Source organism: Abrus precatorius, unplaced genomic scaffold (genome assembly GCF_003935025.1).
Source record: "Abrus precatorius isolate BTA unplaced genomic scaffold, Abrus_2018 Scaffold7, whole genome shotgun sequence".
Taxonomy (NCBI): domain Eukaryota; kingdom Viridiplantae; phylum Streptophyta; class Magnoliopsida; order Fabales; family Fabaceae; genus Abrus; species Abrus precatorius.
The window spans coordinates 28950055-28963868 of NW_020874417.1; the positions used below are offsets into that span (position 1 = coordinate 28950055).

The 13814-nt window shown below is 35.0% G+C and overlaps 2 protein-coding genes across 3 annotated transcripts; one reads left to right on the plus strand and one right to left on the minus strand.

Annotated features, from left to right (window-relative positions):
- Positions 1-251: 251 nt before the first annotated feature.
- Positions 252-2353, plus strand: LOC113872276 (4-coumarate--CoA ligase-like 5). Its single transcript, XM_027509703.1, has 4 exons — positions 252-1667; positions 1780-1847; positions 2043-2145; positions 2228-2353. The coding sequence occupies exons 1-4, from the start codon at positions 252-254 to the stop codon at positions 2351-2353; spliced, it is 1713 nt and encodes a 570-aa protein (XP_027365504.1).
- LOC113872277 (acyl-CoA-binding domain-containing protein 6) lies at positions 2178-13600 on the minus strand. 2 transcript variants are annotated; one of them, XM_027509705.1, is made up of 15 exons: positions 13373-13566; positions 11943-12108; positions 11717-11794; positions 11531-11644; positions 11315-11381; positions 11120-11181; positions 10651-10790; positions 10432-10558; positions 8667-8781; positions 8165-8253; positions 6693-6776; positions 4852-5172; positions 4709-4768; positions 4410-4620; positions 2178-4330 (listed from the first exon to the last, which is right to left on the minus strand). In XM_027509705.1, exons 2-14 carry the CDS (start codon positions 12030-12032, stop codon positions 4447-4449), a joined length of 1521 nt encoding a protein of 506 aa, XP_027365506.1. In that variant the 5' UTR covers positions 12033-12108; positions 13373-13566; the 3' UTR covers positions 2178-4330; positions 4410-4446. The 2 variants fall into 2 exon arrangements, with proteins under 2 accessions (XP_027365506.1, XP_027365505.1); XM_027509704.1 differs by having other exon boundaries at positions 4132-4620; positions 13373-13600.
- Positions 13601-13814: the final 214 nt, after the last annotated feature.

Sequence of the window (13814 nt, forward strand, 5' to 3'; positions counted from 1 at the left end):
TTGGCTTGAGAGAAGTTGGAGAGGATTCAATTTTCTCTCCCGGCCGGCAACATAGAAAATAAAATCTAATTTTCATTATTAATCTTGTCCTTGCTATAACTGACATAGTTAACAATGTTGGTCCTAGTACTTGACGAAGAAAAGCATTGTATATATGTTGATTATGGTTCACACTCATTTTTCCTCGGCCTCAAATCTTTAGCTTAGCATTGATTACTTGCTTAACACATCTATCAAATTTGCAGAAAAAAATGTCAGGAGAGGAAATCTGGTCATCAACTGAAGAAGAATACGGAAAATCTCTGCCTCCATTTGATAACAAGAGTGGCTACAATTCTAGAACAGGCATTTATCACTCTCTTGTTAAGCTTGGAACCAAGCATGAAATTCCAACAAAGCCTGACCTTAACGCTACTAATTATGTGCTGTCACAGTTTCCACAAGCAGACCTTGCTGAGGCAAGAATTGCATTCATTGATTCAGGTACTAATCGGAGTTTAAGCTATGGCGATCTTCGCCGGTCTATTTACTCCCTTGCATCAGCTTTGTTCCATGGACTTGAGGTTAGGAAAGGTGATGTGGTACTTGTATTGTCACCAAACTCAATCTTATACTCAACCATATGCCTAGCTGTGTTATCGGTTGGAGCAGTTTTGACCACTGCTAACCCTCTCAACACTGAGGCAGAAATTGCCAAGCAATTACGCGATTCAGGTGCTAAACTAGCCATCTCAGCACCTGAGGAGCTACACAAATTGGTCCCAACTGGGATTCCTACAATTCTCACTTTGCGTCCTTCTGATGGGGAAATGTTATCAGTTGAAGAGTTAATAGAAGGCTGTTATAATTCACCAGAGTTGCCACATGTTCCCGTGGCACAATCAGACACTGCTGCTATACTTTACTCTTCAGGGACTACAGGAGTAAGCAAAGGTGTAGTTTTGACACATGCAAATCTCATTTCCATAATGAGACTACTCTTCTGGTCTGCTGATGTAAGTGCATCCCAAGATGATGTTTTCTTGGCCTTCATTCCAATGTTTCATGTGTATGGACTGGTGTTCTTTGGATTAGGATTGTTGTGTGTTGGTGTTAAAACCATTTTGATGCAGAAATTTGATTTCCAAGCTATGCTTGTTGCTATCCAAAAACACAAAGTTAATAACTTACCAGCAGTGCCACCAGTGATCCTTGCACTAGTGAAATATGCAAGCAAAGCTAGATGTGACTTGTCAAGCCTAAGAAGGGTGGGATCAGGTGCTGCACCTTTGAGCAGAGAAGTGTCACAGGAGTTTAGAAAAACGTTCCCTTGGGTTGAACTTAGGCCAGGTTATGGGCTAACAGAAAGTTGCGGGGCTGCATCATTTTTTGTTTCAGATAAAGATGCAAAAGCTCATCAAGATTCATGTGGGAAGTTGATTCCAACTTTTTGTGCAAAAGTGATAGACATTGAAACAGGCAAGCCTTTGCCTCCTTGTAAGGAAGGAGAGTTATGGTTGAAAAGTCCTTCTATTATGAAAGGATATTTAGGAAATATGGAGGCAACAACTGCAACAATTGATTCAGAAGGTTGGTTGAGAACAGGTGATCTTGGTTATATTGATGAGAATGGATTTGTTTATATAGTTGAACGAATAAAGGAGCTAATCAAGCACAATGGGTATCAGGTACTCCAAGCCTTGATAGTTTCTTTCAGTTTTCAATACTGGCAGTTTTGTTTTTCTTGAAATTCAGACAGTGAATTTCTGTAGTTAACAAAATATCAAATTGTTGCGTCAGGTGGCTCCTGCAGAACTGGAATCTGTGCTGCTAGGTCATCCCCTTATAGTTGATGCAGCAGTTATACCGTGTGTTACCCTCTCTTATTGTCACTCTCATTTTCCATTAGACTTAAATATATTTTTAGTCTTGGTAAATATAGTTAAATTTGATTTTAGTTATCAAAATATGAAACTAAATTTAGTTATATTTACAGGAGCTAAAAATATATTTTATCCTTTTTCATTATGTGTGATTTTCTCATGTGGAAAGATATGTTGCAGAGTTGAAGATGAAGAAACTGGACAGATACCAATGGCATATGTGGTGAGAGCAGCTGGGTCTAAACTCTCAGAAGATCAAGTCATTCAATATGTTGCAGGCCAGGTGACTCTCATCTTCTGCCTCCTCTCTTTGCTATGATCATTTTAATTTTTTTTTATCTTAGAGTAAATTTGAGAATTTTCAGGTGGCTCCATATAAGAAAGTTAGAAGGGTGAGTTTCATTGACACAATTCCAAGGTCAGTTGCTGGTAAGATATTGCGCAAGGATCTTGTTTCTCAAAGCAAATATCAACTTGTCTCCAAGTTATGAATAACCTTGGTATAAATAGTAGTGTTCCAGAATGTTTTACTTTGTCTCTTAGTTCTAAGATATCAATTTTCCTGTAGACATTTAATATTTGTATTCTAAAACTGGTATCAAACGGATATGGGCAAAAAGTAGAGAAGAATCAACTCACCAGAAACAGTGAAATCAGAATGCAACTCGGTGCCTCAAAATAAATGCTTCTTAATAAAGAATATTGCCCTTTGTCCTTTTTTTATATCTTTACGAGAGTTCATGAATTTTGATTTGTTCTGTAGCCTTTTGAGGCTTTGTTTGCCTGTACCACTACCAGTTGTATTAAAGTTGTGGATAAATTTTAGTAAATATTGTGCTAATTTAGCTTTTGTAATAATATTTTTAGACACAACCTCCCCTTGAACACCATCTGGACCTATACAATTAATCAGTATGATCCAAAAAATAGTTGCCAAAGTGGTCCTCTACTCATGTTATAATGGAAAAACCAATTGATACACTTTGGTTGTCAGGTTTTCTATTTTGAGAACTGATCTAGCATTGCGTAAAGAAATTTAATTATATAACGTAACAGGTTTTTTGGTTTTATATATCTTTTTTTATGTTATGTATTAAGTATAAAACCCTCGCTGTTCGATATAATTTTGTTTTAATATATTGGTTTGACCGGTTGGAATTTTCTCGCTAAAAGCCATGTAGTTGAACCGTAGTTGTGAAAAATAAATGGGCTTGATTTTTTTTCAACCAGTAAAATTTCAAATCCTTAAATATGTTTTTAAATCTCATATTTTAATAAATTTTTATTTTAATCTCTTCAAACAATTTTTTTATACTTCACTCCTTACTTTTTCACTAATATTTTGTCTTTAATTTTATTGTTGATTTGACTCATTAAAATATTACCAAATGTCAATTTTTATTGGACTATGTAACTAAAAAGACTAAAAATAATAATCTGCTAAAATATAAGGACAAAAATAAATGTTTTGACAAATTAAAATAAAAAAAATTACATATTTAAGCCAATTTAAAAAAATGTCTTCATAAAAAACTAAATCTTGATCAAATTATGAATTAGAGTTTCTTTAGAAATTCATTCAGTTAACGCAACAGGAGAAATATTTAACGGTAGCAATTTTTCTTCTGCTTCGCTTTATTTATTTATTTTAGGTTTGTGAAAATGGATTTCCTATACAAACGGAGCCGCTCTTTCAGCAGTTGAATTGTTGGCTATCTACTCATGCTGGCTACGGGTTTCAATATCATCGAGGCAAATTCCAGTCACAGAAAATACCAACTTCAATGTCAATTCACCTAACTCCTTAAGTCTTCATCTTCTATAGACACTTATCCACATTGAGTGTAAATACACGAATATGAAATGAGCATTCTTCTGCTCACAGGCAATCTTCTACCAACATTAATTCAGGACACGAACAAGCCATAAGCCTTCAAGCACCCACATTGAGAGAATACAAGTCCACTAGAACCACATTATGACAATCTTTTACGTGCGATAACAAATCCTCACCACCCATGACCATTGTTCTTCGAATCAAACCAAATCTGAAAATAAGGGCCACCCCATATGTAAAAGTGAGGAGGGGCGATGGGAGTTCCACGACTTCCAAAAAGAATTCTATAGATGGATAACATAGGTGTGTTCAAAGAAGTCATCAAGCTTAAACCTAAATAAAATTAAAATTGCATTCCTCTAGCAATTGAACGCACTAGCTAATAATATGTAGAATGAATAAAAAAAGATGAAAATAAGAAGCCAATATATACTCAAATGAATAAAATATAATTAAATCCTAGAGAATTTAATGGACACAACATGAAATGAATCAGACAAAAGTAAACCTATTAAGGTACGAATCATAAATACAAAAAGCTTGTGTACCGGTCTCTTGAAAGTTTCAGACTTAAGTCCTTCAAAATTGGAGTCCATCATGCATTTCAACTCAAGATAACACTGTAAAAGCTCTGTAACAAGGAAATGTCATTTTCTGCATGAACTAAAATAACACAACATAATAATCTGTTGAGGTTCCTCAGACTCAACTCTAAGTCACTTTTAGTTGGCATTGCCCTCATACTTTTCATGTTTCACTCCCACCAAACCATCGCCAAACTCCACCAGTACTCTGCCTCTGAGCAGTTGCAGCAAGCTCCATCTCCTGGTCCAGAGCGGACTTCTTTTCACGAAGAGCCTGTACCTGATCTTCCACAGACTGCATTGATTCCAGCAAAATTTGGAGTTCTGCAATTTTGGCCTGGAAACAAACATTACTAATATACTTCAATCCTAAAAACAACTATCTAGCTGTTATATCATTCAAAAATAGAAAAGTGAATTTGTACCTCCAGGTTAAAGCATCTTGATCTCTCAGCCACAAGTTGTCCCTGGACTGACTGGAGTTCCTGAAATACATATTTAAAATGATGAAAAATACAGCTACCTATTAAATTATAGTGCAACTTCATATGAAAATTGTAATATATACCTTGGTCAACTCAGCATGAGTATTATTTACTTCTTCTATCTCTCCTCCGAGCTTGGAATTTTCAGCCCTGACTTCTGCAATTGACAACTCCAATTGCCGTTTTTCTTCTTTAATGGCTTCAATTTTGTCTGTGACATCATCTTGAGGATGACCATTTACAGTTGACTTGGAATTTATATTATCTAGTTGCACGAAATCCAACTTCTCAGATTTAGACAATGCATAAGCAGATGTAACGGAAGCTGCAGCAGCTGCAGCAGCTGGTGATTGGAAAATCTTGGGACGCAAGGTGTCCTTTGCCTTGGGTCTCATGACAAAAACCTGAATTTGCAAGGGGCCCAATCATCAGCCATTCATGGAAGCATTAAAATTTAATTAAAAAGGTTGCACTTAAAAATGAGTAAAACAAGCCAATTCAGAATTTGCGGCATAACATGCCATTGGCAATGCATAATGTCAGGTAGAATCCTGATTGATTGAATTTAATTTGCATGAAAAACAACCAAGCCTTTTAGTAAGAGGTATTTATGAATCAAACTATGTTCCATTTTAACCACTTTTCTTCTATGTTCCATTTTAACCACTTTTCTCTCAGAAGCCTCCATTGGTCTACTTCTAACATGACCAAATCACCAGAGGAAATTTTGTGTAATATTTTCTCCAAATTTCTCCCTGATATATTTATTCCTAATATTATCTTTTCTGGTATGTTCACTCCCAACAAGCTGAACAAATACAAGTAACAAATCATGTGATTTCCACATTTTTCAAGTTGCATTAAGTTTTAGTTATTGTAAATTATGAGAAGCTCTTTAATAGATTCATATCTCTTAAATCAATCCTTGCCCAGGGTTCTGATCACAACTGAAGATGTTTCTTTGGTGAATAAATTTTCATATCTCCTAAGTCAGAAGTGCAACATTTCCATGTATCTACTTTATTTTCTTGGAATTGTTGCAATAGCCTCTAAAAGAAAGAATTCCTCATCATTTCTAAGATAATTTAGAGCAATGTTTCTGATGAATCGTAATATCACATTGAAAAGGGTAAAATCATAGTCGACCCTCATGTGGTTTTACTTGAAATCACTGTGCTGATGAGGTTATGAAAATTGACACTTTGCTAACACCCTGTGATTCGCTATGTCATAACATAACCAGTATAACCACCCTGTGATTTCTTTCCTCATCTATTGTCTGATGCCTGAATGGTAAGACATGCAAACCGTGTGAGCTCTTTCAACTTTGAAGTCATTCCCTTCCAATTTTTCCCAAAACCTTCACAAATCCCTAGCTCCTTTTTTATTAAAGACCCAATTCTTTGCAAAATATTCACACGAGATGGAGCAGCAAGTCAAAAACCTTTCAAGTTTGCAAGTGAAGCTAAAAAGAGGAGGCACACATCCAAACAAGCAGGCAGTCTGGACTCTAGTAGAACACTTCAACAAAGTTAGATTCAAGTTGTTCCCATTAAAGCAAACTAGTAGGCATACATGGTCTAAATAAACAGACTTGTATGTCCAGATGCGCAGGCAGAGGAGCAACATTTGCTGAAACAGAAGCATACACGCAATCACCCAAGCTACTGAGCAAAATCATTCACACTGCCAAAAGGACCAATCCAAGTACAAAACCTCTCCAATGGCAAGAATTGATGAAAAATGACATCTTAAAGACTTGAACAATCACATGGCAGAGGGTGTTTATGCATGAATTATCATCAAGGATAACAGGGACAATCATTGACAAAAGCACATAAATAAATCTTCCTGACAGAAACAAAATAAGAAAGCCAATCCTGCATAGCCAACAAAAAATATAAATAGAGGTTACATCACATACCTCGTTGCTATACCTCCCATTATAGCCACCAAAAGCTAACAAATACTTTTCTCCATCAATCAGTGCTGAGCAGACACTAAGACCCTGACAAGCAATAAATACTTGCATCACATATAAGTCAATAGATAAAGAAAATGCATTAACATAACAAGGCATGAATTAATATCACAGTCTTTTTCATACAAGCAATTGCTTACACAACCATTATCATATTCAGTTACACATAAAGAGCATTCCACTCATTCTTCTTCTCTCTAGCCTCTCTTTATTCATCTTCAAGGTGCCCTTTTGGGGTTCCTGCTGTATCTCCCCAAGGTGGCATCCCTTGCTGTCCTCATATGTAGTTTTTTTTGGTGTTTTCTTTCAATCCCTTAAATCTACCTCAGTCTGTGGTAGATAAAATACATTAGAGAACTTGGTTACTTTTTTCCTCAAATCTGGAAGATCTCGTGGTTTTTCTCCCTATGGAAGTGAGGGACCCATTATTTTATGTTTAACTACTCTGCTTGACACATTGCATGTAGTATTAAAGCCACTCCGTTGATAAACATGCTTTCTTATTAATTGCAACTTGCTTCCAATTCTGCAGGAATTATGTAATTTTAGATTATTTCTCCACTTCATAATGTATGTGCCACCAAGCTTGTTTAGTTTAATGAATTTGAGTTTTCAAGAAAAAGGTTCCTTCTCCCCATTTCTTTTAACTGCATCATACTTTGTGAATGAAGAGGTGCTTCTAAAAAGAAAAGTTGATGAATTGTAAACATGTAAGCAAAAGATTGAAACCACAGCTAATAATAGGAGGATTTAACTTGTATAGCGGTGGAATAGTCAACAGTGTATATGCATAAAGGCTCATCAAGACAAGGAGAAATGACACATTTGATAATATCCCACTTTATTATGAAATCCATACTTAAATTGAAGCAGGATTTCATCATCTTTGAGACTCCTTTGAATTTCAGATATCAATGGATAAAATTTCATGATTCTCAAAGCTTATAGGTGGATAACTGTCATTCTAGACTTCACTTGCTCTCACTTGCATCCAAAACTTCATACATAAATAAAAAAGAATGTCCTAAAACTTCCACTACCTACATACACTGTCAGAAACCAGTAGAAGAGAAATTAGAGGAAACTGGAAACAGAGATCTCTGTTTTATGAAAAGAGAAAGTTCTGGGTCCCTACTTCAATGTTCAAAAGAAAACCGAAAACATTATCCCAATCAACTCATACTGAATATGCAAATAAACAAATATGTATATTCAAGGCAAAAGAAATTTACAAGAACATATGAAAATCCTAAATACATATATAATGATATTCAAACAGACTTGAAATCAACAATAACGGATATCGCAGCCAACTCTAACAGACCTTGAAGAAGACAAAAATTACATTCTTCCATACAATATTCCTGGAAATCCGTGTAAAAAAATGTAACAGATGGAATGCACAGAGTAATTACCTCACTAGAAAGTGGATCTTTTTGCTTCACAACAGTCAACACTGACCAAACAAGCTTAGACATGTCTAACACCAGGGTTTCAGGGCAACCTGTTTTGAAATTTGATAATCAGACATTCACAAAGAATGAAGTGTGTGAATCACACACTTCACTTTTAAGCAGTTGTATAGTTCATTTGAGGTGAGGTCCTCATGAAAATACACACCCCCCCCCCCCTTTTTTAGGGAGGGGAGGGAGGGAGAGAAAAGTATTGGTTTTTTAATACTTTTTATGTTAAAAATATTTCATATAATATGGAAAATTTATTAAGGAAAAAATATTATCACAAAAATTTTAATTATTAAATTAAATTTTTTATTATAAAAATTCATAGAATTAAATTTACTTATTTTTTTCTATTTTCATTTCATTCATCCAAATAAGCAAAAAGAAATAAACTTTTTCCACTCTTTGTCTAATAATTCTTTTTAATTTAAAAAAAATAAAAAAAATAATTACATACCGCTTTTATTGTCTCCACCACCAACTATAAACCAGCTTTCATCAATACTGATACCAGTATGTCCAGCCCTTGGAGATACAAAATCACCTTGTGTTTGTGGTTGGGACCACTCCATCTGAACCAAACAAGATTTTATTATCATTATATGTTTAATGGACAAGGCAAGAGAAATTTTATGGATAGGTAAATATAAATTGAAAATAAACTCTAAAGTTTAGTAGGATTATCAAAATTTCTCTTCCCTTTCGTTCCATGGATTACAACCAGATGAACAAAGTAAACAAATAAACATTATGTTTCCAACTAAACATTTTCGACTTAAGAGGCCAACATGTGTGAGGAGATCTTCATAAATTACAGTATCTACCAAGCATAAGATGCAAAAAAGCGTATTGAGTTGCAAATTTGCACACTAGTCATCGTCAATGCACAAGTTTGCCAGTCATCACTTATAGTTATAAGCCTTTCCAATTCCAATTACTGAATTCTCCAATGGATGCAAATTTCAGAAAAGGAGCACAACAAAAATACTTATATTTCACAAAAACTTCATAATAAAGAAAGTTCCACTGAAACAGTAAATCTTTGCCAAGAAACCAGTAAAAGAAATTTTTTGTTGCATGAAATATTACCGACCTATGTGGAGGTGAATAGCTACATTAGCTCCACATTCCCATAAAAAGAGTATGATTACCACTTTAAACAAATGTCTGCATCTAATGGTTCCAATAACACCTATGAAACATTCTTACTATTGCACAATGTATTTTACCTAGCCACCTGCACATACTTTAAGCTAAAACTCACCTATTAGTTTCTTAGGGTAATAGCTTTGAGTAAAGATAACTCTCGTCAACCAGACAGTTTATGTCCCTAAATTGTCAGTGAATGTTAGCCAAATGTGTAGAAACCTTGACAGTCCATAAGTCCATCAAATTACAGGAACGAAGCCTGAGTGAAAGACAAATAACTGTATCAGGGTCAGTTGCTTTTATTTGTTCTTATCCATGTACCCACCCCCACCCCAAAAAAAAGAGAAGATCAAGATTCCAATACCATTTAGCAGCATCACTAATTGATAGCACAATTTTATATTAATGAGTGTTACCTTGACAACCATCAAAAGTCATTGCATGGGTTCGTCAAAATAATGACCCAGAATAAGTATATTACAATTATATAGATAAAAAAAATTATTACAGAAAAGAAAAGGTCTCAAGACGTTCCTCTGCAAGACAACACAACCTACTCTACAAAACAATCTGGTAGGCAAAATTGGATTTCTTATTTTGCTTTTTTAAAAGAAAAAGGTCAAATGCCCATCGATTGGCAGTAATCCACAAACGAAGAAGCTAGATTAAAGGCCAATAAAAGTTTAGTATAACAGAAAGTTCTCACACTCCTCTCTTGTTCAGTGGCTAGCACCAGATGAACCCGGGGGAGGACAAAGAATAAATAGTACCAACTCTTCAAGGCATCTACTGCCTCCTTCCCTAACTTAGATTCCTTTGATTCTGATATCAAAGTGAATTTTATTCCCACTATCACCATCAACCCACACATGCCTTAAGTCTGGGCAATTCTTGTTTTTCTTCCAACAGTAACTTGGGTAGTGGGAGGTATGACAGTATTATATCAAAATTCACTTTTGTGCATATGTAATATACTGAAGTAACTGATCACCCCAGAATGGAAGAAACAAGCTTAGTAAAAAGTAAACATGCATGAAAAAAAGTTGGGAAGCAATATTCTCTGATTCACTCACTGTTTGCATGTCTAATAAATGAAGATCATTGAAGAAGGCAGAATGAGAACAACCACCAAAAATCAGAAGGTACCGCTCTCCTTGAATAGCAGCTGCATGATCATATCTAGGAGCTGGAGGTGTCTGCCTATCAAAATGCAAGAAAGTGATATGGTTATTTGTAACTTCTCTAAAGCATGAAAACCCACTTTCTGAAAGTGTAAAATAGATTCCACTTACGTAGTCTTTATCATTTCCCAAGTCATACTTTCCAGATCGAGTACATGGACATCATTCAACAGCTTCCTGCTCATATCTTCTCCTCCAAACAATATCACTCTTGAACCAACGAGTGTTGCAGACTGCCCCACACGGGCTACCTGGAAAAATAAATTGAAAACATTCAAATATGTATTCAATCACAAGTAAAGTGACTACCACATAGCATACAAAGATATTAAAAAGTAGAATATCCTACATACATAATTCAAAAGGAAAAAGTAGGATAAAGAAGATACAACAACAGTAACAATCAACTCTTATCCCATTAGCTGGAACTGGCTACATGGATCGATCAGCATCATTAGGCTATATCAAAAACCAATTTCTCAGTAAAATCATTTACAGTAGGATACTGATGAAGGAACCGAACAAAAACTCAACATCCATGGACAGAAGTTCAAACTTTTACATCAATGGACACACTTACTGGAACACTCCCAGAAGTCGTAATAACTCCAAATTGGCATGTTTTGATGTCAATGTATCGAACTGCAAGAAGTCTAACAAACATTGTGAGATTCCTATGTGTTAACATGTTATAATATGCCATGCATGGATATAAAATAATCAGGCACTCATATGTTTTTCAACCCATTATAAAAATCATTGTTCAGATACTAGCCTGTTAATTCAGCAGCAGAATCCCTTGAATTGCCACCAAGAAGAAGTAGTTTCTCCCCCCACCAAATCTGTAGAAAATTCCAAGTCTCCATCAGAACAAATCAAACACCCAGATTATCACTAACATTCATGGTTCATCAGTAGCCAAACTAACAAAAGTAAGATTGCATCCTACAAAATATATGCACATAGAGAGAGTTGTTATACAAATTGTTACCATATTGTGGCCAGAAGTGGCTGGAAGAATCTCCTGTGAGCTATTGTCATCATCTTCTCCAATATTTGATTTTAGTTTCAGAGAAGACCACGTCAAACTTCTTAAATCAAAAACCTGCAAACAGATAAGTCATGTGACCCACTACAACAAGTCCAAGATTCAGAAGCATCTGTTCATACCCTATACCTGAACATCAGATAAGTGTCGACCGTTACGACTCCCACCAGCAATGTATAATTTTTCATCAACTACTGCTGCAGCATGCTACAGTGAAGAATAAAATATGGGATAAGTATCTGATTCAAGGCCAAGGAAGAACTTCAGCCGAGAAGCCAACAATGACTAAGGACTTTTAGCACTCAAAAGAAAAATAACTCATAAAAAGGAAATGAAGAAAAAGGACAGAAGAAACCTTGTAGCGAGCAGCTGGACGTGCACCAGATACAGAGATCGGTACCCACTTATCATATGTGAGCTCCTTATGACAATTGTTGACTTCCATATTTCTCCGGTTCTCCTTTAGTCCAGGAAAAACTGTTTGGAATCACCTTTGTTTTAATTGTCACTTCAGGCTTTAACTGTCATAAACAGGCAAAGAATCTCAAATGACAAATTGTCAAAACAACACACATAAAAAGATCCAGAGGTGTAAAACTTAGGAAGCAAGGACACAAGAATACAAGAAATTTTAAAAAATCTTAGACATCACCTGACTCTTATGCAACATATAAAATTAGTACTAACATAAAAATATGAATCTTAAATTAAATAAAAATCAATATTTTAAATTTAGCATTAGTCATTTTAGAGATGATAAAGTACTGTTATTTATAGAATTGTTAAGGTATTTCCATTTTTATTAGTATAAAAAAAATTTAAAAATGAAACTAAGAGGATCTGAAATGTATTATATGACACCAGTGCTATGAGCCTATGACTATTTTGAAGTGTCTCTGCTTCCTTGAGCAAAACAGATAACAATCACAAGTTCCAAACATCATTCACACCATCACACAAACACACATAAAGAGAGACAGAGATACACATCAATATCTTAAGTACATGAATTTATTGCTGGCTAAAAAAACATAGGAGGTAACCTTTGAATGCATCAATTATTATAGAAAAGTATGAGGAAGTAATAAAATAATACAAGGAATACTAAGAAATATCAGAATGGGGACAACGGATTGACACAAGATAAATTTAGGGAGAAAAGGCAGGAATCGAATGACCAATCTAGGAGCATTCTAATAGACCTTAAGAAGATGCTGCGTCCACACCCTCTCTCTTATGTTTTAACAGAAAATTAAACATCAGAATCTATTCCTACACCCTGATCACCATGAAACAGATTGAGTTTTCGTTTGATCTTGAAATAACACTTCTTTTCTAGTTACGCCAACCGCTAGCAAGCAAAAGAACTCCTTGCAACCACATTTTGAGATCTTACGTTTTATAGATGCATAATTTTACAAAGAGTAGTGATTGTGTGCCATAGCTTTCCCATTACCATTGAATTTAAAAAAAACAGCTTTCACCAGCATTACTCTACACTAACAAGTTCCAAAAAACAGAAAAAACTTACTAGCAAGGAAATCAGATACCTAAGAATTTCTCTTAATTTAAAATTTTCCAATTACAAACTTCACAATACTCCTAATTACGTGATTTTGCTATTTTGGCAATGCCTTGACAAGCACCTTCAAGTATCTAAAATTGCGAATCAAGGTCGAGCGCACCGCAGAAAATCACCACGAATTTCAAATCCTAACGGTCATGCTGAACACGATAACGCTGAAATTCAAATAGATGGGAATTCAATGTGAAAAGGAGTAAAACCTGTTATCAGAGAGTGATGTCAGATCTCGAAACGGCGTGGTCAGATGCGGAGGAGGAGGAGATCGGACGGTGGCGGAGTGAGAGCCACCGTCGAGATCTCAAACGATACGTCGTTGTCGCGGGAGACCTTTGTTTCGGAATGGAGACACACAACAGAACAAACGCTACGGCAAGAAGCTTTGTTGTGAGTTGTAACTTACTGTACACTATGACAAACTATCACATATAACAACAACAATCTCCAATGGTTTCTTATCAATAAACTAGTACATTGCATAATTATTATCAACTTAGTATTTTATTTTGCACTACGAATACATTATTGAATTAAATTATTTTAAATAAAAAATAAATATACGTTATATAATTATTTTAAAATTTAATCAAAAAATAATTAATCTGAAATAAAAATAAAATTAAAAATATAAAAAAGTAAATTAAT